We start from the raw sequence: 27,521 nt of genomic DNA, 5'->3' as shown, positions 1-27,521 counted from the left end.
AAACAAAACTCTTCGTACTTTCAATTCAGACCTGATGATTTACAGTGCAATAAATTCCCAATTATGAATACATGTTTAGAAGTTCAAGTGAGAACAGGTGTCGCCCTGCTGTGAAAACCTTTTGTGTAAAACCATGACCTGAGCACCCGGCCAAAGTCTCCTCACAGCACATGGGAGGGTCCTGGGGCAGAATGGTCCTGGATCTCTTTCTGGGTTACTGGTTCATTTTATGCTCAAAACAGCAAGAGTGAAAAGAGGAGGTGAAAGAAAATATTTTTTGCTGATATGCTTAATAGCGCAATAGAGGGTGATTTTCAATTTGAGATTATTTTAATTAAGAAAGGAATCAGCCAGCCCAGAGGAGGGAAACCTTGAACATAATGATGAGTTTAAGATGTGTGTTTGATTACAGTTTGACTGCATAGTCATGTTCAGAGTTGTTTGTTTCTGTTTCATCTTTTTTACTGTTCATTATTCACAGAACAGAGATCAGAAAACCAAAGCTGAAACAATTAGTCCGTTAATCAATGGACAGAAACTTAATCTGCAACAATAAAAAGAATAATTCAGGCATTGATCAAGCAAAAGTATCAAACATTGGCTGGTTGTGTTCTTTTTTCCCCACAACCCCTGTGATACCCACTGCTTCAGGCTACTCACATTCAAATAAATGGGAGGACTGGCCTATGTGTGTTGACTTACCTTTTACAATTATTTAACAAAACTCAGATAAACTGTATTATACTATACTAAATATAACAATTTATTAGTTAAGTTTGACTAAGAATAGAAGAGAATACAACAAAGAGCTGTAGATTGGTCCTCAGTCTCTCCTCCGATACAATACACTGCAAGACTCGTCGCTCTTCACCAGTAGCTGCACTGCTGCAAACATGCTCATCTGTAGCCGTGTAGGACGTCGATGTGTATTGTTAGAGTGTCTGCTGCCACGCTACACACACACACACACACACGCACACACACACACACACACACACACACACACACACACACACCCGGTCTTGCCAGGGCTTTGGAAGTGATGCCCGCCTGGCACGCTGACATAGACTGGACGGGTCTGGGGCTGTATGCTGCTGTGACAAAAGCACATTCAGGCCAGGACAATGGGGAGCTGACAGCCTGGGTTCTCTCTCTCTCTCTCTCTCTCTGCCTCTCTCTCTCTCTCTGCCTCCTGTCTATTGTGTTTGCTGTCTCACTGTTGCTCTCGTTCAGTCTCAGTCGCTGAAGGCTCACCCAGCAGCCTGTTTATTGCTTTAAGAGAAGAAGCTCTGCGCAGTGCTGCTGAAGCTGCTTCAGTCATTAACTACAGGGTGTAATTCTGTCATCAAGTTGGCGGTGATGTGATTGTTGGTTCCAGCGTGTCATTGTTAAAGCGCAGGCTCTGGTTTTAGTCCTCTTGTGTTTTTGAAAAGAAATGGATTGATCAAAAAATAATCTGCTGATCCATTGATAATAGAAGTAATTGTTAGTTTGAGCCCTAAAATTGTTCTTCATTTTCAGACAAAGATTTATGTTCTCCCTATGACCATCTGTTGTCATGTGACCAAAATTTCACATCTAGGTCATGTGAGGCCTTACGACCCAGCTCCATTCACTGAATGAAGATCCTGAGACTGATTTAAAGCTCTGAATTGTACGTTTACCTTTTGAGCTTAACCATATGTGTTCCTCAAATGTCAAGCGTTTCTCTACTGCCGATCCGCCTGGAGTTCATATATTTGTGCTGACGGGCAACAGTGATCATGCAGACAGGTGAAGTTAGTTGTTGAAATAAGATTTTTGTTGTGCTCCTTTTGTGTCAAAAATCTCTTTCTGACAGAAAGGAGAAACTATTGAATTATATCAGTAGAGATGAACTGAAAGATTATTCTGGAGCTTGACTAATCATATCAGCCCACACTAGGTTTTATGTTCATGAAAGAAACTCCTAAATGTCCACAGCCAAGTCTTGCTCTAAATTCCCGGTCCCAGCAGTGAGTCATGCCATGCTGGTAGATGTGTGTGCAGAGGGCTGTTGGGTGGCAGTGAAAGGGAAATTAGGCCTGACAAAAAAATTATCTCTCCTCCACGGTTCGCCAAATCAAGTTTTAAACTAATACTGAGGGACAGACGAGTCGATCTGCAGTGCAGTAGACTTCTCTGTAATCCTCCAGCTGCTCCATAGATTAAGTTTGTCCTTGTCTTACCTCACACCTGCACTTTAGAACTCGAGATCTGACTGCTCTGCTGCTCTCTCTGTGACAACAAATGATCATTTTATAACATATTAATGTATTGATTATTTTTGTGATCAATTGACCTAATTAGTGAAAGACGGTTGTTTTCAAACGATGTAAGAACAGCTTCACAGAGACACTTGTATGGCTGTAAACTTGTTTCTTCAAGCTGCTAAATTCAATAATCGGAGCATTGATAGAGCCCCAAAGAAGTGAACACTGTTCGCTCTGTCAGCAATTTGGCCCTAATTTGCACTGTTAGCATTGTTTGCACCGTTGGCTGCAAGACGCCTGCTCTCATAGAAATGATCCCGATATATATATATATATATATATATATATATATATATATATATATATATATATATATATATATATATATATATATATATATATATATATATATATATATATAGCACCTTGAATAAATTACTTGAAAATCCATCAAATTGTAAGGATACCTCTGTCTTACCTCTGTCTAACCTGGCTTTACGTCTTTTGCTGCATGTTTTGGGAAACAGTTTTTTATCCATCTTACTTATGCCACGTAAGTAACAGTCTATGAGTCTCGCCATGCACCCACCTCTAACTGTCCTTTTCCTTTTTTTTGCTCTATTCCTTTGTGTCCTTTTCTATCTCCCTCCTACTTTGCTGCCTGAGCTTGTGACAAATGTGCCTGTTCGGAGGTTAGTGAAGAATCTTTATTTCACGCTTGGCTGAGTCATTACATTTAACCCAGTTCCATTTTTATTTGGCTGTTTAAAGCCAGAGGAGGAGGTTGTTCTCCGGCTCTTTCTCCGACAGTGTGAGGAGAGACACAGGGGGTAATTCCTGTCCAACCTCTCTCATCTCCTCTCTCACCCACAGGAGGGAGAGAGGCAGGTGGAGGTAGTGAGGAGGCGGGAGTTTGTGTTGACTTACCCTCCCTCTTTTCCATCAGAGAGACATCTGTTAGTAGATTGCTTTCTGGCAAAAGAAAGGGGAAAGCGAAATAAAAACAGAAATGCTTAGCATGGGTGGAGAGGATGCACCATTTATTTCCTACAGAAAATCAATGGCTTGTGGATAGTGTTTGTCTGTGTAAAAGACTTTCTTTCACTCCGAACCATCTGCTTTTCTTAAGTCTTAATTTTTCATGGCAGCCATCTGTGTGTTGTCAGGCAGTGTGAGGGCGGCAGAGAGCAGGAGAGGTCACTGTGTCTCCGTTGATAAGGCCGGTTGCCTCTGGTCTCTGTGACTGATCTGTCTGTGTGTTGATGATATGAACCTCACCTCAAACCTTGTATATTCATTTTTTACTTTACTGTTTTTCTTTTCTTACTTCACACTAGCGTGACATCTTGCCATGCATGCCGTTGGCTGAATGGATGGCAATGTTGGTCTGTCATTCTAGCACTTTGGTCCTACAGCTACTGGATGGATTGCTGTGGAACTTTGCTCATGAATCTGACTGACTTGGGTGATCCTCTAACTTTTCCTCCAGCACCATCATGAGCTTCACATTTCTCAACAACTATGCCATGAAAACGTTGCAGAGATTCTTGTTCCCCTGAGGATAAATTAGAAAAACACTGGAGATCCCTTAACTTTATTAAAGGAATAACTCAATACCTCATTTAGCCTCCAGTGTGGCTGTAGTCTTAATGATATATCAGACTAAATAAAGACCTTTTCATTTTTCCCTAGATTTACTGCATGAGAAACTAACTGAGCACATGTTGGCTTCTGCTTATTTTTTTGAATTTGGAACAATCCTTCGCCATTCTGTGATCATAAAACCGGAACCCTCACTAAATATAAAGTAAAAGGTCATTTAGAAAGCTAGCCCATATAAGAATGAGGAAATACATTTGGATAAGCTACTACAGATGTAGATCTCTGTGTGTAGGAGTCTGTTCCTTGCCGGTTCCAAGTTTACTTCATCGATGACCAAACTGTTTTTCTAATAATCGTGGTTCACTTGCCTTTTCTTAAGACACCAGCGCCACATTTCATTAGCTTTAATTTATTCATTTTGAAGGAAATGAAGCACTAAGTTTAGGAATGACCGCTTTGTTTTTTCAATCTTAGTGCAATTTTTGTAAAGAAATCGTAGTTGACAGAAGAAAATACTTTTTTTTTCTTTCTTATATTCTACTAAGTCTTTTTCTCGCATTGAAACTAATATGAATTTATATATCCGTCTGTGCCCTGATTACACTTGCAATGTTCATTTGCACTCACAGAAGGCGTGCAGCTTCTGTAAGCAAAGGGATGACGTTGCAAAAATTAAAAATTTTTATCGCGTTTAATCGCATGATTTTTTTTGCGATTCGCGATTAATGGCATTGTTTTAATGCACAAAATGCAATAATGAATTCAAAAGTAGTGTATTGCGCACTTATATTTCAAAAGTACTGCTATATGAACAAAAGTGCAATAACATTTGGTTTGCAAACACTTTAAACAAATACAGTTATTTTTAACAGCAGTATTCCCTTTACACAGTAACAGTTAAAATGCAGTTATAATGATTCTGATGATAGATATTCAGCCGGTATTCACAACTTTATTTTCATGTGTGTAATAGATGCAATTTGAAATATACACCTTGAAAACTGCAAACCTTTCTACGTCTGTTATTTTCTTCTTTTTTATGTTTGTTAAATTCTCAGTAGCGATAACTAAATGATATGCTTATTATACATATTCCAAACAAAAACACTTTAAAACCTCTACAAAAATAATTTAAATGAATCATTTCTTTTTTGCTTTTTTTTGGTATTTTGGTCAGACACACATGCAACGCTGAGTACCGTGTAATATGTGTGGTATTTGTTTTAAATGTACGTTGGTACATAACAATTTGCGCATAACATTATGAAGCTGTGAATGGAGGGACTTAGGACCCAAGGTAATGAAGCTGAAGGAAACCGGAAGAGATGGAAGAGAAGCCACATAAACAGCTGTTCACCGCTGGCTGCCCGTTGTTACGGGTTAACCAATGCGTCTGTTGTTGTCGTAGTTACGGCAGCTGTTGCAAATTAACGCATTTGGCTGAAGGTCGCCAGTTAACAGGGTCCCTGGTTAAACCGTAACACCGGTTCTTGTGTTAAAAATGTCCGCTTAATAATTAAAAAAAAAAATTGCGTTAATGCGCGATAAAATAATTGTCGCCGTTAATTAATTAATGCTTTAACGCGTTAACTTGCCCAGCACTAATAAATATATATATTTAAGTCTCATCTTTGTCATACAGTTTCTGTCTGCAGTCGGTTGCAATTTAATGCTGTGGTTAAGCCATATGTGCATGGAGACGCATACAGCAAGACAAACATTTGGGCAGGCATTTCATTTGAGTAAAAAATGGTCTTGAGCTTGGGAAATCAAGGCCACAGTGTGTCCTTCTTCTTCTCTGGGCTTTGTTCGCCTCAGAGCGTGATTTCAGCTGCATGTTTAGTTGGAAGCAGATGGAGAATGCTGGATGTCAGCTACTTTACTATACATCCCACCCTGGCTGCTATCCACATGGGGTCCCAGTGCACACTTCTCTCCGTCTTTGTGTTTGTGGATCGTGTTGTGTCAAAACAATCAGGATTAAAACAAAATGGCTAATTATCTCTAACTACATTACATTTGCATTACAGTCATTTAGCAGACGCTTTTATCCAAAGCGACTTACAATAAGTGCATTCAACATTGGTAATCAAAAGAACTACTAGTCACCAGAAGTCATAAGTACATTTCCTTTTCCAAACAAGCATCTAAGAGCATGAAGCAGAGCATAACTCAGAGCCAAAGTACAGTGCAGAAACAAAGAAAAACAGTTAGTGCTATAAGTAGTACGAATACAATAAGTGCAACAAGCTAGTATGAAAACAATAAGCGCTAAGTGGAAGGCTCAGGGTAGCACTTCCTGAAGAGGTGGGTTTTCAGCCTGCGCCGAAAGATGGGCAGCGACTCCGCTGTCCTGACGTCAGTGGGAAGTTCATTCCACCACTGTGGGGCCAGGACAGAAAACAGCCGTGACCACGTCGATCGGCCGCCAGGACCTCTGAGCGACGGGGCAACCAAGAGCGAAGTGGTCGGGCGGGGGTTTAAGGCTTGACCATGGCCTGGAGATAGGAAGGAGCTGTTCCTTTCACTGCCTTGTAGGCTAGCACCAGAGTCTTAAACTGGATGCAAGCTCTTACAGGTAGCCAGTGTAGAGAACGGAGAAAGGAAGTTGTGTGGGAGAACTTGGGGCGATTGAACACCAGGCGAGCTGCGGCTTTCTGGACAAGCTCCAGAGGTCTGATGGCCGACGCCGGGCACTATGTTTCAATATGGCGCACCAGGCTGTCACAAGAAGAAAACAAGAGGCTTCTGTCTCACCATCGCGGTGTATATCTGTTTTTATCTGTTCCCTGGAAACTATCTTGTGCTTTGGTCAGGATCACTGTCCCCCTGCATGGCTATTTATTTTGCCATTGAAATCTGCCCAGACGGCATTTATCGGCAATGGACTTCACTGATGGCTGTGTTTACATTCCTCTTTAGTTTGTTTTATTTATGGCCTACATAGACTTAATATCAATATCATGATTAATCAAATTAGATATTATATAGAATTTTTGTAATACAGTATTTATATCAAGATATAGCATGTTTTGACTTCCTCGTCTAGAATGCTTCATTACAATTATCAGACTGTTGAGTAAAACATTACAGTGAAACAGTCATGTTTGATTTAAATTTTACTTAGACAAAATTTAAATATATAAAATGTCCATGGAAATTACAAAATAATTAATGCCAAAGAATTGTTACAATATTGTATAAATATTTCAGATGGGCAACCAATTTAAATTATTGACATTTTGAATATCTTACCCATTCAGTTCATTGAATGAATGGTCTGAATCGCATATAATAAAATAACTGCAATAATCAGTGATAAATTACCAGATGGTCAATCAGCCCATTCTTTATTCCAGAGATCAAGAATCGTTTGGTGGAAACACTGTATTCATCAGGACATAAAGTCAGACATGAACCAGCACGAGCCATGAAATATCATGCACTGGTTTTTAAAAAGATATTTAATAATGTCATTACTTATTATTTTCTTTTTTTTTTTCTGTTGATAAGGTTGTGGTGCACAGAAAGGTATACATTTCTGTCCTTCTGTTTCTCCTCTGTTGAGCTAACCTGCTCTGCCAAACAGAACGGTGTCTGAAGGGATCTCCAGTCCCACCGCTGAGCTAATTAACAAGGTGTGAGGGGTGTGTGTGCGCGTAGCAAGGTCTTGCTGTGTTTGTTTCTGTGTTTATTCTTGCTGCCAGGTCACCAAGTCTGGGCAGACTCTATGCCAATGCAGAGAAAGAGCTGTTGTCAGCACATATACATACACACACATATGCACACACACTCACAGTCAGTCAGCAGAATAATCGATAACAGAAACCCTGTATGAGGGCAGCCCTGGGGAAACGCTTGCATTATGGATTCCCTTGGAAAGGGCAGGACCACATTCGTGTGTGTGTGTGTGTGTGTGTGTGTGTGTGTGTGTGTGTGTGTGTGTGTGTGTGTGTGTGTGTGTGTGTGTGTGTGTGTGTGTGTGTGTGTCTCAGAAGGTGTATGCTCAGCTGCTGCTGGAGTATGTTCCCCCCTGAACATCAGCCAATTAAAAAGTGTCTCGGTCATAAAAATGCTGAAACTCCACTCATGACAACTCAAACTTAAGAAAGTTAAGGAGGCGTTGTATTCCTTTTTTTTTTTTTAAATGTATCTTTGTGACTTTGTAGTTTAGAATCAGACTTTTGAATCTGAGCTTCAACATCATGTCCTACATAGTCAAATACATTTTATAAAAAAATGAGAACTAAATCCTTATAAACCTCGAAAACTTAAAAATGACTCTAGCTGTTGTTAAAATCCATTTTGATATGGCTTCTAATGACTCGAAATGTTGGAGTGTAACGTTATTAGAAAGTAAAGCATGCATATCTGCAAATATGAACTATATAAATACATGTATGCTTTGCTCCTTTATTATGTTGTTAATCAAAGAAACGGACCCATAACTAATTGCCAGTTTATGGAAGCGGCAACATTTCCTGTTTTTGGTGTTGATGGTAAAGGAGACCATCAATTGCTTGGCCCCTGAACCACTCATCGCTCTTCGACTACAGGGAATTGAAGAAGAGTTTGGTTGTAATGTTGGTAAATTCTGCATTCAGCAGCAAAAGTGAAATGCAGTCAGTGAGCCGCGGACTGTTAACGCCCGCTGCAAATGACATGCTCGACTCAGACTGCAGATTCCTGAAGCCCCGCCTCCTCTGCTGCAGTTGAAACATAAACACTGCATGTCCTTGGGTCCCCAGTAATACACCCATCAAGTGTGAAGTAGATCAGATGATATGCGAAGGACATACCCACAGACAGACAGAGATTCCATGCATTAAGATAATAATACATAAATGCCATCTTTACCACCATAGATTGAATTTGTGGAACAGGAAATAAACAAAGTGGTTGCTGGATGTGAAAGGTGTGGTCTCAGATGTGAGCTGATGAACAGCAGCATGGGACAGAAAGGGACTTAGCCAATCAGAGTTGAGTGCTGCAACCTCCAGTTTCACAAGCTTTGATTGTCTCCTTGGTGGCTACCTCCCTTCTTCCCTCCATCGATTTATCTCTCCTCTCCTGTATTCCCTCACTCTCCTCCCCTTACACTACTCCTCCCTGCTTCCTTCCTCGGCTCCCTCTATCCCCAGCGTTTATCCTTTGAAGTGATTTGTTAAGCTCTCCTCTGTTGTCCCTCAGGACCTCCCTTTCTGCATGGAAGGTGTCCAGGGAGTTTTTAATGAAGTTGGGACTCTCTAGAAACTTGTTTGTATGTAATTAGTTTTTTGTCAGAAGGAAGAGAAAAGGCTGAACAACATTTTACAGATTGGACTCACAAAGGCATCCCTTCAGGTTATTCTCCCAGGCACTCCCATTGTGATGTGGAGAAAATGGAGGTCAGGATGATTAAAAAAGAAAGGTATTAATGTCACCTCCCGCCCTAATACTTATTTTTCTCCTCCTCTTTTATAGATTCCTGTGAATCTCTGAGTGAAGATGGCCTTCTTTAAGAACAACTTTTGGGTAAGTGTCTGGATAACACCTGGAAACGAGTCAATGATGGAGATTATGCAGACGGGACACCTGCCTTTGATGGCTACAATGATCAGTATTTTTCACTTTGAGCCACATATTACTTATTCATCTGTTTATAACTGAATAGTAACCGTAAGTGACTAAGCTTTTCATTTATATTCTCAGCCAAGCAGCCCTGCTGCTCATCAGGTACGCTCAGGAAGTGCTGGCTGTCTCCAAAATAATAGACATTGATTTTGTATTCGGCTACATGGAGAGCAGTGTCATTTCGATCATTTTTGAAGGCAGAGATAATGTCTTCATCTGCACTGTTGTTAATGTAAAAGGTACTTTCCTGAAGCAGTTTTAGAGGCTTGCTATCACTAGCTATCAGTTATTTCCGGAAATTTTTTGAAGCTCAAGTTTTATCACTCTGTGGTTCCTAATATGTGCAACACTGTTTTGTCATTAGGGCCAGTATTATGAGTTTGAGTACTAATACCGTAACGATACTTTTTTCAATACCTTAGTTTGGGGGAATTATGAATTTGTTTTAATAAGCAAACGTTTTCTGGTGATGAAGGCTGTGGGATACAGTTGAAAGCTGCAGAAAAAGCCAATAAGTGCACTTTCTTTAATGAGAGTTGGTGTTTTTTGTCCAATGTTTTAACTTTTTATTTTTTAGTTCACAAAATATAGCAAACTGCTCAATGTGTCATGATTTAGCAAAGAGCTTAACCAAAACAAAATATAGTCCGAAGTCAGAAAACGTACTTGACTTGATCAAAGAAGAAGTAAACAATCTTGAAGGTGTGTTCAGATAGCAACGTTTACTGCTGGACCATGTATGTTTGCCCCAAACTTGATACTGGCATAAACTAAAAATTACCATAGAGTGGATTCATCACCTCTCTAATGCAGTATCGACAAAAAAGCTTATCATGAGTAGCCTCACAAAGTTAGGCTTCATAATAGTGTTATTATTAGAGTCTCATTTTCTTCTCCATCCTCATGTTCTCCGCTCCGACTCTGCACACCTGGCACATCTATTTCAGGTGTGCCCTACTTCGCCTACTGTGCCTCATCACTTAGAAAAGTCCTCAGTGATATTTGAGCAGCTGAACTAATATTCAGACACAGAAGTGAGATCCAGATAAAACGTTATGAGTGCAATTCCATGCAATGTGATTCTATAGAAATACGAGGAATGACCAGGACTTCCTAACAGTGCATAACATGGTGGTGGCACATATTGTGTTAAAATTAGGTGCAGCCACCTCCAGAAATTACTAACAAAAAGACTTAGGGAAAACATCATCTTTGGGATAAAAATGAGTAAAAGACGTAAACACGTCACAAACAGAACTTCACAATAGCTCCACAACTCTTTGGGAACACCGGTCTCCTGGTTGAAAATGCAGGTATGCATGTGTGCTTTTAATGGATGAATAATATTGTGAGCATAGTTTTTTAGCCTGCTAAACATCCATCTATGATCCATGGATTTGACAGTATTTGTGCTGTGGGCAGAGTAGCAGCAAGGCAGGAAAATGAGACCAAACTTGCAGGGAGGGAATCAAGCAGACGGATTGTCATGCAGCAGAATTTCAGCCAGCAACTGCTGAGCTGTGTCTGCATCACAGACAGAGAAGATTCAATTTTAAGGTTTATTCACTATTCCTACCCCTGAAACACAGCTACATTTTCTTGGTTATTTAAGCTAATATGTGGGATATGTGTGCCTGCATGGGTTTACATATTCATAACTGTGTTTCCCACCTAGCATGCTCTCAGACACGAATAGCTGTGTAATACAAATCAACCCTTCAGTAAATTAGACAACACAGCCACTTGGGAACAAGTCGCGCACACAGAGCCTCGTCTTGTTTGGCTCAAGAACATTCACAGCCACTCACAAAGCCTCCTCATACAAAGCATGCTGTCCTGTCTCATTAACTACGTAAGAGCTGTGGTCATGGCCCACAGGGGGACCACCGGCTGTAATTAAGTACGTCCTTAGTCATTTAAGGCACCGTTAAGGCTTAGGAATAAGCTTTCTTAAAGGATTGATGCTGCTTAGTTCAGATTTTTCATGTTATGATTTTATGGAACACATCAGAATTTCTTCGTGAGAGATGATGGAAAAGGTCAGTTTCTTATTTTTTATAAAGGAAAATGTCTTTCGGCAGGCTCCGTGATACTAACTGCTGTAGTCTCTGTTCCTTAAAATGGTTTGCCTCAAGAAGGGATAACCGACCAATAAAGTGGTGTCCAGGGCCCCGGTACCTTATGACTTTATCTGGTTGGAGAAACAGATGTTCAGAGCTTAGTAGGTGGGATTCACAATGAAGTCATCGTCTTCATCGTTGATAACGTATACAGAAAAGTGGTCACAAAAATGGCGGACTGTGTATGGGATTGACGCAGCTGAACAAGTTGTATTTTGTCGACTTACAGAAATATGACCCCTTAAATTGACGAGGTCAACTGCTTTAAGCAAACGCTACTCAGCTTGTGTGTCCACTGAAAATGATGTTGCCGAGACAAATTCATCACTTGCTACTAATTGGTTGGAGCAAAACGAAAATACACAAAAACCCTACCCTACTAGAGTTTGGGTAACATGAGCTTGGGGACAAAAACAGAAACTAAACGGTCGGTCTTATTATCGTCCCTCTCATTATTTGTGCTGGTTGTGTTGAGTCATTAAACACAACAGGACATACAGTATACACAATGCAAACAACCTTTCTAACCCTGTTAATCAAACTACAACTTTAGTCTGCTGCGGGCATCTAAACTTAATAAAGAGGCAGCAAAATCTTTAAAATTTTTTGTTATTTTTTGTTTTCTCCACAATCTTTGTGACGGCACAATGGCCACCCTGAACCTGAAGCTCACTCATCCACAGATTTAGATAAGAGAGAATACTTGATTTTTTTCAGTTGGGACACCAGCTTCACTACAGTAGCAGTATCCTCATTCTGGTCGGATTTTAGTAGGAAATGAACGCTACAACAAAAAAAATGCTTGTATTCATTATTAAGGCGACCTGTAGATGGATCTTTAGTAATATTCCCCTCTCGGTACAGACTCTAGATTCTCTCTCTGCAGTTGTGAATAGACCGTAAAATGTCCTTGATGTGAGTCTGCATGATATCCTGGGGATTTAAATGAACTATTTTAAAGAATAACAGTATAGTTTAGCAAGCTGTTCTGTTCTGAGGCGATACAGTATACAGTATTGTTTTCTATTCATTCACTTCCTAGAAACATCTCTCTTTGCCTGCAGATACAACAGTGTGTTGTCATAGAGACACACACAAACAACGGCCAGTGTTTTTTTTTTTTTTATTATTGCCTGCTTCTCAGTTTAATGACGCCAACGTTGTTGTTCTCTCATCACTTTGAGTCATGGGGTTTTTCCTCTCGGGGTGAAGAACAGTAAACGCACAGTGGGAAAGTTTTTCTCTCCTTCCCATGTGTCCCACCCTTACTCTCTTCTTTAATTGTATCTCTCCACCAATCCTCTGTTCCTAACATCCAACCGTTTCATTTATTCTCAATCGTTCCTCTGAGATCTGTTCTGTGCCAAGTTATATTATAAGCTAAGAGAGAAATCGATATAAGAGTTACTATATTTCTGTTCATATTCCAGTGTGTGTAACAGAAAAAAGAAAAGAAAACATTTCTTCGGGAACTATCCATATAGCCTTTACTTCTTACTTCTGAAACACAGCAGGCAAAATAAAAGCGTCTTAGACCAGCAGAGGTGGATTTCTCAGACCGGCCCACACAGCAAATTAGTCTAAAGCCATCAATGATGACGGGTTGCTGCTACCTGCTCCTGATGTTATTGACACCTCTCTGCTGTGGGACTGTTCTGGCTGCTCGACCTGCCCAGTCAGCAGAAAAAAGTTTCTGTGAGTCAGCGAAACTCGCAGCAGTCGGCTGGCTTGATGTCTCGGTGATATACTGTCTGATGCAGGGGTGAGATGTTTTCAGCTTTACTTTTGACAGCTGCCTGATATATTGCAGCTACATTGTGTGGCGTACAGAGCTAGATCACATGTTCTCTGTATTTTGGTCCATTTGCAGCTTGTCAAAATTGCGGTGACAGAAAGTGAATTTGATTTAATTTACCTGTGACAATTTTGGCCCAATAGCAACTTCACAAGAATAAAAAACAAAAATATTTTTTAGGTATATAGGGAGATGTTTAAAACCAGCAAAGCAGTACAAATTTCAAGACTAAACGCAATGTTTTCATGACAGCTGAAGCCAGATGCATCATGTTTTCGGTTCCTGAAATGGACACAGAAAAAAGTCACACGTCACTCAAGTTACAGACGAGTATAAAAGAAACACACAAACGTCTGAGTGACCACCGGGCTCACTTGTGTGGCCCTGAGAAGCATAATTGTCTTTTCTCTTTTGTTCTACTCAGTACCTTTTTAGTTTCATCTGACTGAAGAGCCGTGCTACACAGCAGGAATGTCCTCGGACACTTGAACCGGTCTCAGACAGACTGTTAGGGCAGATTTGACAAATAGCCAGAACTAAAGGCACCGCTCTGCCAGAGAATGAAGCACTGTAACATAAAGCCTGAGCCAAGCTGAGCAAAACTTCACTTCACAAAAGTCTTGATGAAGCAACTTTTTTCAATGGGAATGGGCAGTGGTGGAAGAAGTACTTTGATCTTTTACTTATGTAAAAGTAGCATAAAGTACACACAGTGTAGAAATACTCCAATAGAAGTCCTGCATTCACAATATTACTTTTAAGTAAAAATTAAAACCGGTTTGTCACCTCCTTCTGGGCTGCAGTCAGCTGATTCACTAGTGTACTGTTGTGTACACAGGTTGTGCAAGTTTTCTTGAATATCCAACGTTTATTCCCTCAGGATGTATGAAAAGAGATGTGCAAACTGTTTCCTAGTTTGATTCGGATATACGTTTGTACTTGTTTCACCCTGGTCTTTTATGTGTTCTCATTAAGTACATACTGTACTAATCCATCAGGTACAGGCTTTCTATCACTTCATTTTTGCATGTCTTTTTATGCCTCAAATATATTGAAAATGTAATTTTTGGTGGATATTTTAGGAGAAATTAGATTTTTCTGAAAAAGTTCATCATCATTTTTTTATTTGGAAAATCAGAAGCAACTACAGACAGCTCAGTGAGTATTGTGTTCATCCGGTCAAGTGTAGGAGGGGTTCATGCTGAGTGCCAATCATCTATTATTCCGTCTATTTGACAGCAAATTCCCATTGTGTTCTAAACACAATGGGAATTTGCTAAACCTTAAGTTTCAGTATAACTGAGCCAGTTTTGCTTGCTGGGAACCATTTTTTGTGAATGAAAGTTTGTAGCAGTACAGCACTTTTAGTTCTTGAGGAAACGTCAGCTGAGATCCTCTGCAGGCAAACATGCAGATGAAAGATCTTTTTAGTTGTTGTAGTAAAGCAGGCCCTGCAGCACAGAGTTCAACTCAGCCCAAGGTTCCCTCACCTTCTGTAGTTAGTTTCATACAAGCCTAAGGGGAAGTCTGAAGATGTGTCTAATTAGAATCAAGTGAGAACAGTTAGAGAGACAAAACTCTGCAGAGGCAACACACACACACACACACACACACACACACACACACACACACACACACACACACACACACACACACACACACACACACACACACACTCACACACGGTTTGAGATTGAAGATCGGCACACTGCTGTTTAAAGCTCAAAGACTTCAATAGCCCTTACCACCACAATAATAAACAGTTTGAGGAAGTGAGGGAAAAAGCAGGGATCCTAACCTCCTAACAGAGCAATGTTTGTGTTTGATTTACTGAGATGAAATGATAATTTCCCTGCTGCTTACCATCCCCCTTAACAAATTTCAGCAGATCCCCAACAGCTCCCGGTTGTCTTCAGAAGTCTTCATGAGAAAGTTGCCCCTGTACAGATTTTACACCTCCCCGTGCCCCCCCCCCCCCCTCAATTCCTCTCCTCTCCCATCATTCCCCTCTTTGTTATGGTAATGGACTCCATCGTGCGTGACCAAAACGGTCAACTTAATTGATAAAAAAGAGATCACCAAGAAGGGAGCGAAGAGGGGGTTTGCATATATCAGACATGAAGGATTGTCATTCACTGAAGGCTTAAGGAATACATCACGACACTTGAAGACACTTAAGGGAGACTGTCGGTGGATTGGCAGCTCTCCTGTTATGTGATATCAGATTGTTGGGCATGACACGACATCCACAACTACCAACTCGCAGCTGTTTGCACAATCAAGAACATGCACACTTAAACATGCAGGAGTGTAGTTCTGTGTCGAGAGAGAGAGAGAGAGAGAGAGAGAGAGAGATTTCATTTTTGTTGCACCTGCCAGTCTGAGGCAGGTGTTCCCTTACAATGGGCCTTCTTATAAAAGCTGGTCGAGCTACATTTTAATGTGAGTTATTCATGAATCTTCAAACAGAACATTCATTGCTGTTAAAGAATATGACTGCTGATATTCTATAGATTTGTTATTGTCAGTAAATCCCAGAATGAAAGCACCAAAACCAACAGTGGGTTTGATTGTCTGTCAATACTTTCTGACATCATAGATTTGCACTTGGTTGTACACACGAAAGTGACAGAAATAGTTGTGTAGCAAATGAAAAAAAATTGATGGTGTGAAGATTGGACAGCCCCCCAATCCAGTGTGGTGTGGGGGGAGGGGAGATCTGACAAATGCTTCTGATGACGTATTCTGGCAGCTTTAGTGGTGTCAAAACTAGAAAATGGACAGTGGCCTAAAAAGTGTTGGGATGCCGAAAATTTCAAACTTCTTCATATCAAGTTATGATGATGATGATGGAGTCTTTGTGAGCAGTTTTCCTGACAAGATAATAAATAGATATTGGAGCTTTTGCAAAAGTTGATATGATATGCTTAACAGCTAAAATGCTGCTGCAATAAAGTTACGGCATATCGCTCAGAGCACAGACTGCTCATATTTGCCTTTTCAAATATTTAACAAGACTTATCATTATCAAATACTGTTTGCAAAACAGTAGTGTGTGTGTGTGTGTGTGTCTGTGTGTCTGTGTCTGTGTGTGTGTGTGTGTGTGTGTGTGTGTGTGTGTGTGTGTGTGTCAGCGTGTGTCAGCTCACCTTTCTGTGGGGAGGTTGGAGTTTCAACAAAAGGCGTCTGCCAACTGTCCCTGCCAATGAACAACACTATACTGCTGCAGAACGCCCATTGTTTATAAAAAAGCTCATGTCAAAGCATTCAAATACAATGTAATAATACAAAACCCTATTATTTTGTCAAGAAGAGGTGAAAATTGGACTGAACATGGATGAGATGGAAAACAGCTGATTTTGGTTGTTTCATGCTTTGTTTAGTGTAAATGTGGTAAACAATAGCTTTATAAATCAAACTTAAAGCAGTGGCAGACATCTTGTTTTACTTAACAGGAGTATAAAGTGTCGGTTCATCCAATTCATATAACAACAAACTATCCTGCAGCGATGCAGATAGTTTTGTTTTGATCTAATAAAGTTTGTGATATAAATTGAGTTACAATTGTGGCGATTAGAACTTAACTTGCGGTGTTCACAACACTGAAAAATGACATTTGAAAAACTCAATTCCATCATAGAAATATATAATCCAAAAAATCCACAGGATAATACAACATCCTTCATTAAAAATGTATAGTGCTTTTCTGTGTTTTGGGGGAACTGACCTTTTTGAAAACAGCAGATTTGACATTTGTCTCAGAAGATGCAAATATTACCCTAACCTTGTTATTGGCATTTTATTAGGAAACAAGATGCAGGAAGGCAGTTGTGTGCCCAATGTGACATTTTCAGATTGTTTGTTTAGTTTGACAAACAACCCAAAGCTGAAAGATATTCAGTTCATCATCACATAAGAGACAGACAAGAAGAAAATCCTCACAATTGAGAAGCTGGATCTATAGACACTATGGTCTTATTGCTTGAAACGATTCATAGCTTTATTGACTAATTGATTGGTCAACTGATTTCAGGTGTAACCTGCACACAGGAGTAAAATCTTAATCAGATGAATGAAGGCAATGTTTCTACCCTGTCTGATCTTCAATGGGGTACAAACATTTTAAAGCAGCTTTTTCTCTGTCCAGTATGCTCTCTCTTTTGCTTTTCTTACACTATGAGGAAAAGGCTCAGGGAAGGTTGCCGTCTGACGACAGAAGCTGAGGTCAGCAGTGATGCTTCAGTGGCTGAGCTCGCTTGGTGTTTTCCGTCAGGTCTTGCATCGTCAATCTGTCTGAGACGCCTCCTGTTTCTCTTCCCGACCACTGGGAGTCTACAGTCCAGTAGCTGTGTCTCTGCTATGCATGCTCACTGAGCAGGTGTGTGTGTGTGTGTGTGTGTGTGTGTGTGTGTGTGTGTGTGTGTGTGTGTGTGTGTGTGTGTGTGTGTGTGTGTGTGTGTGTGTGTGTGTGTGTGTGTGTGTGTGTGTGTGTGTGTGTGTGGTTTTGGGTGACCCTTGGCATTCCAGCCATTCCCCTGGTACCTGGGAACTGGTCTGTTCTCCTCCGACGGGGTATTTTTAGAAGAAGCAGCTGTCTGTGTCTCTGTCTGCACAGACGTCCCAGCTGTCTCTCGACTCAAAAATGTGGCAAGGCCCAAGAAGAAACGACACGGTCTATTTGTAATAGCGCCGTCATGCTCTTTTTCAGATTATGAAGACTTGTGTTAACACAGGTGTAGGTTTGTGTGATTACGACAGTGATGGGTGGGAGGTGTTGCTGTAGTCTGTGTCAAATCTGCTTAGCTGCAAGGTAGGCAACTTTTCTGTGAACAACAATCCAGCGCTGTGGTTTTCTCACATTTTACATGTTGGCCTTTGCTCGACTAATGTACAGCAAACAGCGGGGTAGTTTCCAGTGTTGAGCAGGAGCAGCATGTACAGTAATTGGCTTTATAGTGAAACATCAGCAAAAAAACATGACATGTCAGTTTTGTCCCTCTCTTTCATCACAGCCAATTGTATAAAATCACCAAAATGACTGTATTCTCTACCAGATAGTCAAGTATCTATTAGTGCAGAAAAACCATGTCAATATCTAAACAAAACTGTTACTGATGTTGCCATACTAATGAGCATTTCTGATTTAACGTATGAGGCCACCAGTTTCTCATAATGAGCAATAAGGGTCCTTCATAGATGATCATTTTCAGCCAAACAATTTTGGTTTTCACTTTATTGTACACAAGCCAACTCTCAAAAGTGAAATACACATGGTTTTATATGGGAAAATTAAAGATGGTCTTCAAACTAAATGTGTGTGATGTTATTGCAACTGGGTGCACAAACAGACTTACTTACAGATGTACTGACCAATGCATTCTCCACCTACCGGGAACTAAAGGGAGACACAAATGCACAAGCACAGGAGCACTTAATAAATAATGACAAATCATGTTTTTACTTTGATTTTTGCTTATTTTGACATGAATTTAGATTATCTCATACAATTATTATTATTATTATTATTAGCTATTAATCCTCCCAACACACAAATAAGCTGTGAAACCAAGTTATAAAATGACAATGAGATAGAAGGATGATAGACAAAAGAGAATGAACAAGAGAGCGATTGTGAGAGCATAAAAACTAAACTAAACTAAAATGTAACTTTATTTGGTTTGTGTTTTGTAAGGTATGATGGACCGGTTACCTTGAGTATTGATGACCTACTTGAGATCAAAATCTGTATATTGTTGTGTGGCGTGTAACAGAGAGTGATAAGGAAAACTATAGCCCAGAATGTGCAAAAATACTTATAAAACCTATAAAGTTAAATAATTATTAAGTAGCTTTTTCTGGCCAAATCATATCGGAACACTGTTACTAATCAACGTCTTTGAAAGGTTTGTTTAAAACAGGCCTATATACAATCTGATCAGCTGAGAAACAAAAACATAATTATTTTTCATCTTAAGTAAAACTTAAAACTAAGCTAATATTATATATATAAAATGGGCCTCTACACACATCTATAAGGTCTATTGATGTCAGTGTGGTTTTCAACTCTAAACAGAATCCAAAGCTGCTTTCATATGAATGTTGGCAGAGCCCCAAATGTTTGTTGAATGTTCTCTATGTGACTAATAGTGAAATGTTTCCTGGGATGAGTTGGACTGTCTTTAGAGGAACATCATTGGCAAAAATATAATAAGGCAAAGTCAAAACAAATGTGATATTACGTTACTGAAGCACCAACTGACATCACTCTCTAACTTTCTAATACTGGTTTTATGTTCCTCGTTTGGGTGCTAACAGACGGTGTGTGTGTGTTTTTATTTCTATCTTGGCAGGGGGAGAAAAATGCCGGCTTTGACGTGCTCTACCACAACATGAAGCATGGCCAGCTGGCAACCAAGGAGCTAGCCGAGTTTGTCCGTGAGAGGTAAGGTTTGTGTGCATTTGTGAATATCTGTGTGGGAGGTGGTGCTCGTGATGGGATTCGGGTGGAGAAATTTCACATTCTTGAATCTGTATTCAAGATGACAGACCATGCCAAGGTTGGGGGAAAAGCACAGAGATGATAAATGACCTGTTTTGGATTTTTTTTTTTCTCTCGCCGTGTGTTTCACGGTCCTGTCAGAGAAGACTTTAACAAGTCTTTCTCTGTTGAAACTGCTTCAGTCTTCCCTCTCTGCTCTGATCTCTGGCCCTTGTCCTCACTACTGTGCTACTTGTTGAGCTCACTTTCTCGAAAACTCTCTCACCCACAAGCCTGAAAAGGTGAATTATCCCTCAATGTCAGAGCTTTACATTGTATCCATGTCTGCAACTGCTGGGTTTAAATAATCAGATTTTTTTTTTTATGTTTTATTTGTTTTCGCTTTTATGTCTGTATTTGACAGAGGACAATGTAGAAATTGGGGATAGATTAAGATGCAATATATTGTGATATTGTAATCAAGGCGATATATCACAAAATGTGAGTAAACAAAAGTTCATTTGTAATGCAAACTGAACAGTTGGATCTACATTTGCATCATCACAGTCACTGTAACCTCCAACATTATATCACTATTTTTTGATAGATTACAACATTGCTATCTAGTGTTTCAGAGTTTAAACACAACACAAAATGAACCACGAATCTTTGCATGTAACTATTTATTAAAATCAATAGTGTTTTTGAGAATCGTACAGTATCACAAAACATAATATTGCAATACTCAAGTGTAGCTTGAAATGGGCCTTTTCTCTTGTAACGTTTAAAGTGAAACATAGTGTGAACATATGAACAAGTGTGTACGTAACATAAACAGCCAAACAAAAATATGCTTGAACTATGGATTATAAACTGGTGACGGTTAATTTTGCCTAGGATCTGTTAGCTTTAGCCGAAGTCTTTTAACACAATAGCATGTATGTAGCCTTCAGGTGTGTATTTAAGACCCATTTAACAAGATTTACCTTTTTAAAATGATTTAGCTGGAAACGTTAAAAAGTCAGCCGGAGATGAACAACTCATTAAGAACATTAGCATTAGCTCAATTAGCTAGCTAGCTACAGCTGATAAAGTCTGCTAGCATCTATCGCAATTTCTGACATCAACAAAAAACAAAGAGCATGCTTTTATTAACTTCTGTCTGAAATCAAAGACACTTTGTTTAAAATTATGATGAATTATAAAATCCTGCTACTATTATCATTGTGAAATACATTAATGCTGTGCAACAACTGAAAGCTTAACAGGCGTACAACAGTAGCTAAGGGGGAAGTCAGTTATCTGATTAAAACTGTCCTCTCACAGTGGGTAGTTTGTTCTATTAAATACCCCGTCCTCTTATTAGGAACTTATCAGTGAGTAAATGAAGGGTAGTAATGAGGTTCCCTCAGGAGTTTGTGCTCTCACAGCGGGAAGTTAACACACACAGAACGCTCTGTCAGACCAGTGATATAATCCTGACATTGATTCAGCGAATGTGCACATTCCTCGCAGGGGGAAATTCACTTATCTTACTCGGACAGCAGCAGACAGCAAATCAGCAGTCAGGAAATGAAATAGGGCCACTGTGGGTAAAATAGTGTGCAATCCCGCAGGTCGGAGGAAAGGCAATTGTTTTGATACAATTTCTCTCTCGCCACTTGCCTTAAAGGTTGTTTTGATATAAAACACCATATAAAACACTCAGTTAAAGTACCACAACAACTCCAACCGTGTTCTCAAGGTCTCTCAGTGACAGCATGCTATATCCTCTACAGTGAGTCACGCTGATACTCAGTTTAATGGAGATGTATTGATACTTTTTGTTAGCGGGGCACCATTGATAGTGGGCACTCAATAGCTATCAGGTTTGACAAGTGCTGAAACAATAATTTTAGAATGAGTTAATCAATTAGTGTCCCGACAGAAAATTAATCTGCAACTATTTTGGGTATCAAGGAATCGTTTAAGTCATTTTTCAAGCCAAACATTCACTAGTTCCATCTTTTCTAAACCTAATATATTTGGGTTTTGGACTGTTAATCGGATTAAACAAGACATTTGGAGCCATCACTTTGGGCTTTAGTAAATATTGATGGACATTTTCACTATTTTCAGACATGTTATAGACTAAATAATTAATCAATTAAAATAGAAAATAATTGATAAAGAATTTAACCATTAGTTGCAGAACTAACGGTTTGGTCCTCAAAGACCATTTTGAATGAATGAATGGCATTTATCTAGTTAAAATCCCAATTGTTTGCTTGTATCAGCATATCAAAAGTGAGAATTTGCAGCTTGTAAGTAAAACTATTTTGGATGTGGAGAGAGTGTAATTATACACACATTACACGTACTTGTGTAAGTATACTGGAAAACAGAATCTATAAACTAGAGTAGTGGTTGCACACTGATTCCAAACCAAAAATCTATTTAGAGAGACACGGTTTGATCCCAGGTCAAAATCAACTGATTGGGATCGAAACTTTGTCTATTTAATCTTGCAATTACTGATTTTATTTTGGCCCCTTCAGGGAAGCAGAAACAATTAGTAAACACAGTATTGACTTACCCCCTTTAGGTTGATATGGTATCAAACAGTTCAGTTAGCAAACAGTTGCTTGTTTACACCTCCAGCATTTATAGAGCAACATTATTATTCACCTGAAGTCGTGTGTGTGTCCACAAATTTAAGTCCGAGATTAACTCACTTTTAGTTCTGTTTTTGGTTGCTTTACTAACTCCTGAGGAAATATGTCTCTTTATCTGCTAAATGATCCAATATGTTCACCAGCTAGTCTCTTCTGGGTCAGTCTGCTGTTTGGCGTTGGGCAGGAAGTGTACATTTTTGGGAGCTATTTCACTGATCACAGCTGCCTGATGTGGCCAAAAAAACACTAGCGGTATGTGTGAACCAAAACAGAAAAGTTGCGGGCCATGTAATTAAACAATGAGCTGAAACTTGATATGCTATAAAGCTCAAAACTATAAAACTCTGTGAAGTTGAGAAAAGCTGCAGATTTGAGCAATAATATCAGTTATAGCTGCTTTGTATAAATGTGTAGTTTGAAGTCAGTGCAGGTGTTCACCCGTTGGATGTAGACAAATAAAGAATTTGAAGACATCACTTCAGGCTTAATTGATTCAAATTATTGAAAATATAACAAAACTGTGAAACATAAAAAAACAAATATAATTTGAAAATAAAAATATTTGATTGCCCTGCTTGTGATCCAATATGAGTTCCAACAATGTCTGCATCACTGCTTGTTTATTGTTAATGACTTTCTGTAGCAAGTGGTTCTGTTCACCCTCAGGATGTTTGGATCAATACTCCTTCCTTCTTTCTCTTCAGGGCCAACAGATGATGGTTATTAAAGTTTCATGCCAGCCTTTGCAAAATAACTCCATCTTCATTTAAATGTGGCTTATTGCAACAATTACCCAACACTGATGAAAATGAATCTTTATCTGTCTGACTCTAATGTTGGATGCCCAGAGTTTGGGACAAAGTAAGCTTCAGATAGAGAACATATCATATGAGGCCATTAGCAGAGGCAATAGCCTTGTGAGGAAGTGTTATTGGAGTACATTACACTCGCCAGTCTAAAAGTTATTTAGAAGGATTTACATTTTAAAGAAAGCAAAGCACACACTACTCTTCCTGTGGGGTTACTGGCAACTTTAGAAAGTTAACTAAAAGAAAGAGACTTGTATCTTCTGAGACACACACACACACACACACACACACACACACATATATACATACATACACACATACATTCCAGAGGTTTAAAGTTGTGTGTCTCTTCTTAATTAGAGTTATTGTATTGTTTTTCCCGGTTATGATAATGTTTGTTTTTGCAGTGCTGCTATTGAAGAGACTTACTCCAAATCAATGAGCAAACTGGCCAAGATGGCCAGCAACGGAAGTCCACAGGGGTGAGTACCACCATGTTAACATAGACCAGAACAGCCCGTCCTCGTCCCCTATGGTTGAATTTATACTATTGAAAGGCTTTACTACTGTAATTGTACATGTTATGGTCATATGGCTGCATATGAGATATGAATGAGTACCATCTGCATCACCAAATGTTCATATTTATAATTAAAATAGTGCCCTCTTCTCTATTTATTATATGACAGATTTTCTTCAAAATAGTAAATGTATACATCTAGTAATGAATAGTTGGATAAAACAACAAATACTGCATATGGATTCCTGCAAGTGACTGCATAGGAACCATCAAAGAGCACATTTAACCATTACAGGCACTAAAAACATATTTATTAATCTTCTTCCTGCTATGAATGATGGGGGTCTTTCATGAATGCTCACATTTCTGGCAGAGAAGTTTATAGTTATTGCTCTGTAGAAATATTTTTTTTGTTTGGGCTCTTATCATTGTTTTGAAATGGATAGGGCTCCGTCCACACCCATACTCCAGATAAAGCAGAGTTTCTGAATGTTAAACTCTTAATAAATACCTAAGGATGCTTTTTCCTTCTTTAAAATGAGGTTGTTCCTTATTTAGTTATTTAGTTTAATTTTGGTTCAAAGCTTTGTTTAGCAAAGTCTCGAAAAAGATCATATTTCAACATGTCCATAGTATGACTCTTGGTATTACAATAAATCTTAAATGAAGAGAGAGTTTGTACCAACAGTCTCCTGTGTGTGCTTAATGCTTGTGTATGTATTTCCTAGGACCTTTGCTCCCATGTGGGATGTGTTCAGGGTGTCTTCAGACAAACTGGCCCTCTGCCACCTCGAACTGATGAGGAAGATGAACGATCTCATCCGGGACATCAACAAGTACGGAGACGATCAGGTCAAAATTCACCGCAAAGTAAGTACCTAGGATCAGGATGCTTTACCACTATCCTGACCGCAGACTGGCTGATTTTATGTGCCTGGGTGAGTTTCTGTGAAGATAGACTGAGACAGATTTTCTCATTACTTGCCCTTCATCGAGACTCTGTCATTCTCATCTAATTTATGTCATAGAATATCCCATTACTGTCTTGTCCCTTCATGGTAATCGGTGCGTTTTCCCTTAAAGTACAATGATGATCTGTTCAGGATGTTCATGCGTTGTCTTTTTCTTTATGTGTGTGTCACCCAGACAAAGGAGGAGATGGTGGGAACAGTTGAGGCGGTGCAGGCACTGCAGGTTCAGAGCGGCCACCTTCTGAAGTCAAAGGAGGGGTACCACGCCAAGTGCTTGGAGCTGGACCGGCTCAGGAAGGAGGGAGCTCCACAGAAGGAAGTGGAGAAAGTTAGCAACAACTTTATTTATTTTCAAGATTTTTTTTTTTTCTTCAGATTTTTGTCCTTTGAAAAAATATTAGAGGGTTGGTTCACAGAAATTGGGGACGGAAAAAACAATATTTTCACACTAGCTCCTGGATTGCTCTCTGGAGTTTAATAGTCTTTTGTTTACGTTGCTCTATCTTTAGACTTTGTGACGCAGACAATAAACAAGCACAAACATTTATTAACACATAGTTATCTTGTAGTTTAGAGGACAGATCCCACAAACAACACGTCTTATTTTAGAAGAGATCTAAGAGGGTGCGATATAATATAAATACATGTGTGATTGTCATATTGTTGTCACAGTCTACATTATCTTTATTCATAATAATAAATCAGTGTTATTCCTTTGCAATGCAACATAATATCAGTACCAGTGTGATGTTTATGACATTATTTGTTGTCTCAATAGTAAATAGTCTTCTTTAATAGTTCATTCAGCCTCGCACCTCTCTCCTTGTGGTCATCACAACGCATCCCCAGGATAAGTGATTTGTGTTTATATAGTGATTTAGTTGTTTTAAAACAAACCCTTTGACCATGATTTCTTAATCTCACAATTTCATAAAAGGCATAAATCAAACATACAGCTTTCCAGAGCTACTCGATGTGTCTCTCAGTACATCCTGTGGACAGCTGGATGTGAACTGGGACTTGACAGATTCAGTGTCCTGCATCACTGTTCCTTAACTCTGGGATGTTGGATGTCGTATTATTATTGTTTGTTTTGTGACCCTAAAGTCCATCATACATTTGTTTCTTGTTTTCCACTTCTGAGACAAGAGTGTCTGTTATATAGAGGTTAAATTAATTATTCAATTGATCTTGACAATTATGGAAAACAACTAGTGCTGGGAAATTTAACGCCTTAATATCGTGTTAACGCATTAATTAATTAACGGCGACAATTATTTTATCGCGTGTTAACGCCGTTTTTTTTTCATTATTAAGCAGACATTTTTAACACAATAACCGGTGTTACGGTTTACCCAGAGACCCTGTTAACTGGAGACCTTCAGCCGAATGCGTCAATTTGCAACAGCTGCCATAACTACGACAACAACAGACACATTGGTTAAACCATAACACCAGTCAGCCAGCGGTGAACAGCTGTTAGTGTGACGTCTCGTCCGTCTCTTCCTGTTTCCTTCATCTACATTCCTCTGGGTCCTAAGACCCTCCAAGTACAGCTTGTTATCACCCTCTATGTACTAACGTACATTTATAACGAATACCACACGTATTACACGCTAATCAGCGTTGCATGTGTCTGACCAAAAAAAGCAAAAAATAAATGATTAATTTAAATTATTTTTGTTGAGATTTTAAAGTATTTTTGTTTGGAATATGTATAATAAGCATATAATTTAGTTATCGCTACTGAGAATTTAACAAACATAAAAAAAGAAGAAAATAACATGACATAGAAAGGTTTTCAGTTTTCAAGGTGAATATTTCAAATTGCATCTATTACACACATGAAAATAAAGTTGTGAATACCAGCTGAATATCTATTATCAGAATCATTTTAACTGTATTTTATCTGTTACTGTGTAAAGGGAATACTGCTGTTAAAAAGCACCTTATTTGTTTAAAGTGTTTGCAAACCAAATGTTATTGCACTTTTGTTCATATAGTAGTACTTTTAAAATAAAAGTGCGCAATACACTACTTTTGAATTCATTATTGCATTTTGCGCATAACAATGCGATTAATCGCAAACAAATAATGCGATTAATCCCAATTAAACATTTTAATCGTTGCCCAGCACTAAAAACAACATTTTCTAGATGTCCGCACTGGGAATAAATTGCTGTTCTTGTTTTGAAGGTACAGACTGAATACTGAATGGGGTAGTTGTAATCATGGGGCAGAAATTGTTCTCATTCACTCACTGAGCTATTCATATTTATTTCAGGATTGTGAATGAGAGTCCGTAGCTAAAGGCCATCATTATCCTTTTCCTTTTCTTTCTCGCTAGGCGGAGCTGAAGTCTAAGAAAGCGGCTGAGTCATTTGCGTTGTGCATCGAGAAGTACAACCGCGTGGGTGGAGAGTTTGAGCAGAAGATGAGCGAGTCCTCCCAGGTCAGCTCTGACTCCAGCTGGGAGTCAGTCTCTCTCCCACCCTCTGATGTGGTGTTTTTGATGTATTTCTTCTTCTCTTGGGCTTTATCTTTCTCTTTATCTCCCTGACTCACCCTCTCTGTAACCTCCCACCACACAAGAACTCCCATTTTATCCTTTCATTTATTCTCTTATCATGTCTTCCCCAAAAATGGAAACCTCAACCCCCGGCTCCTAAACACCCACCTGCTTGCACACGCATGCACATCCTGACCCTCGCTCATTACCTTTAATCAC

At 39.3% G+C, this 27,521-nt stretch overlaps 1 protein-coding gene across 1 annotated transcript in view; it reads left to right on the top strand.

Annotated features, from left to right (window-relative positions):
- Positions 1-27,521, top strand: part of fcho1 (FCH and mu domain containing endocytic adaptor 1) — a 53,476-nt gene that overhangs the window by 3,295 nt on the left and 22,660 nt on the right. The window contains exons 2-7 of the mRNA XM_068707585.1: positions 9,297-9,347; positions 19,712-19,803; positions 23,710-23,784; positions 24,551-24,692; positions 24,969-25,121; positions 27,141-27,245. Of these exons, the coding sequence (XP_068563686.1) occupies positions 9,321-9,347; positions 19,712-19,803; positions 23,710-23,784; positions 24,551-24,692; positions 24,969-25,121; positions 27,141-27,245 (594 nt within the window). The 5' untranslated portion in view covers positions 9,297-9,320. The remainder of the gene's footprint in view (positions 1-9,296; positions 9,348-19,711; positions 19,804-23,709; positions 23,785-24,550; positions 24,693-24,968; positions 25,122-27,140; positions 27,246-27,521) is intronic.

The sequence above is a fragment of the Cebidichthys violaceus genome, unplaced genomic scaffold, assembly GCF_023349555.1.
Source record: "Cebidichthys violaceus isolate CVI_PGR_0920_01 unplaced genomic scaffold, fCebVio1.0.p SCAF_13, whole genome shotgun sequence".
Lineage (NCBI taxonomy): Eukaryota > Metazoa > Chordata > Actinopteri > Perciformes > Stichaeidae > Cebidichthys > Cebidichthys violaceus.
The sequence above is the reverse complement of the archived record's forward strand: the minus strand, read 5'-3'. Positions and strand labels throughout refer to the sequence as shown.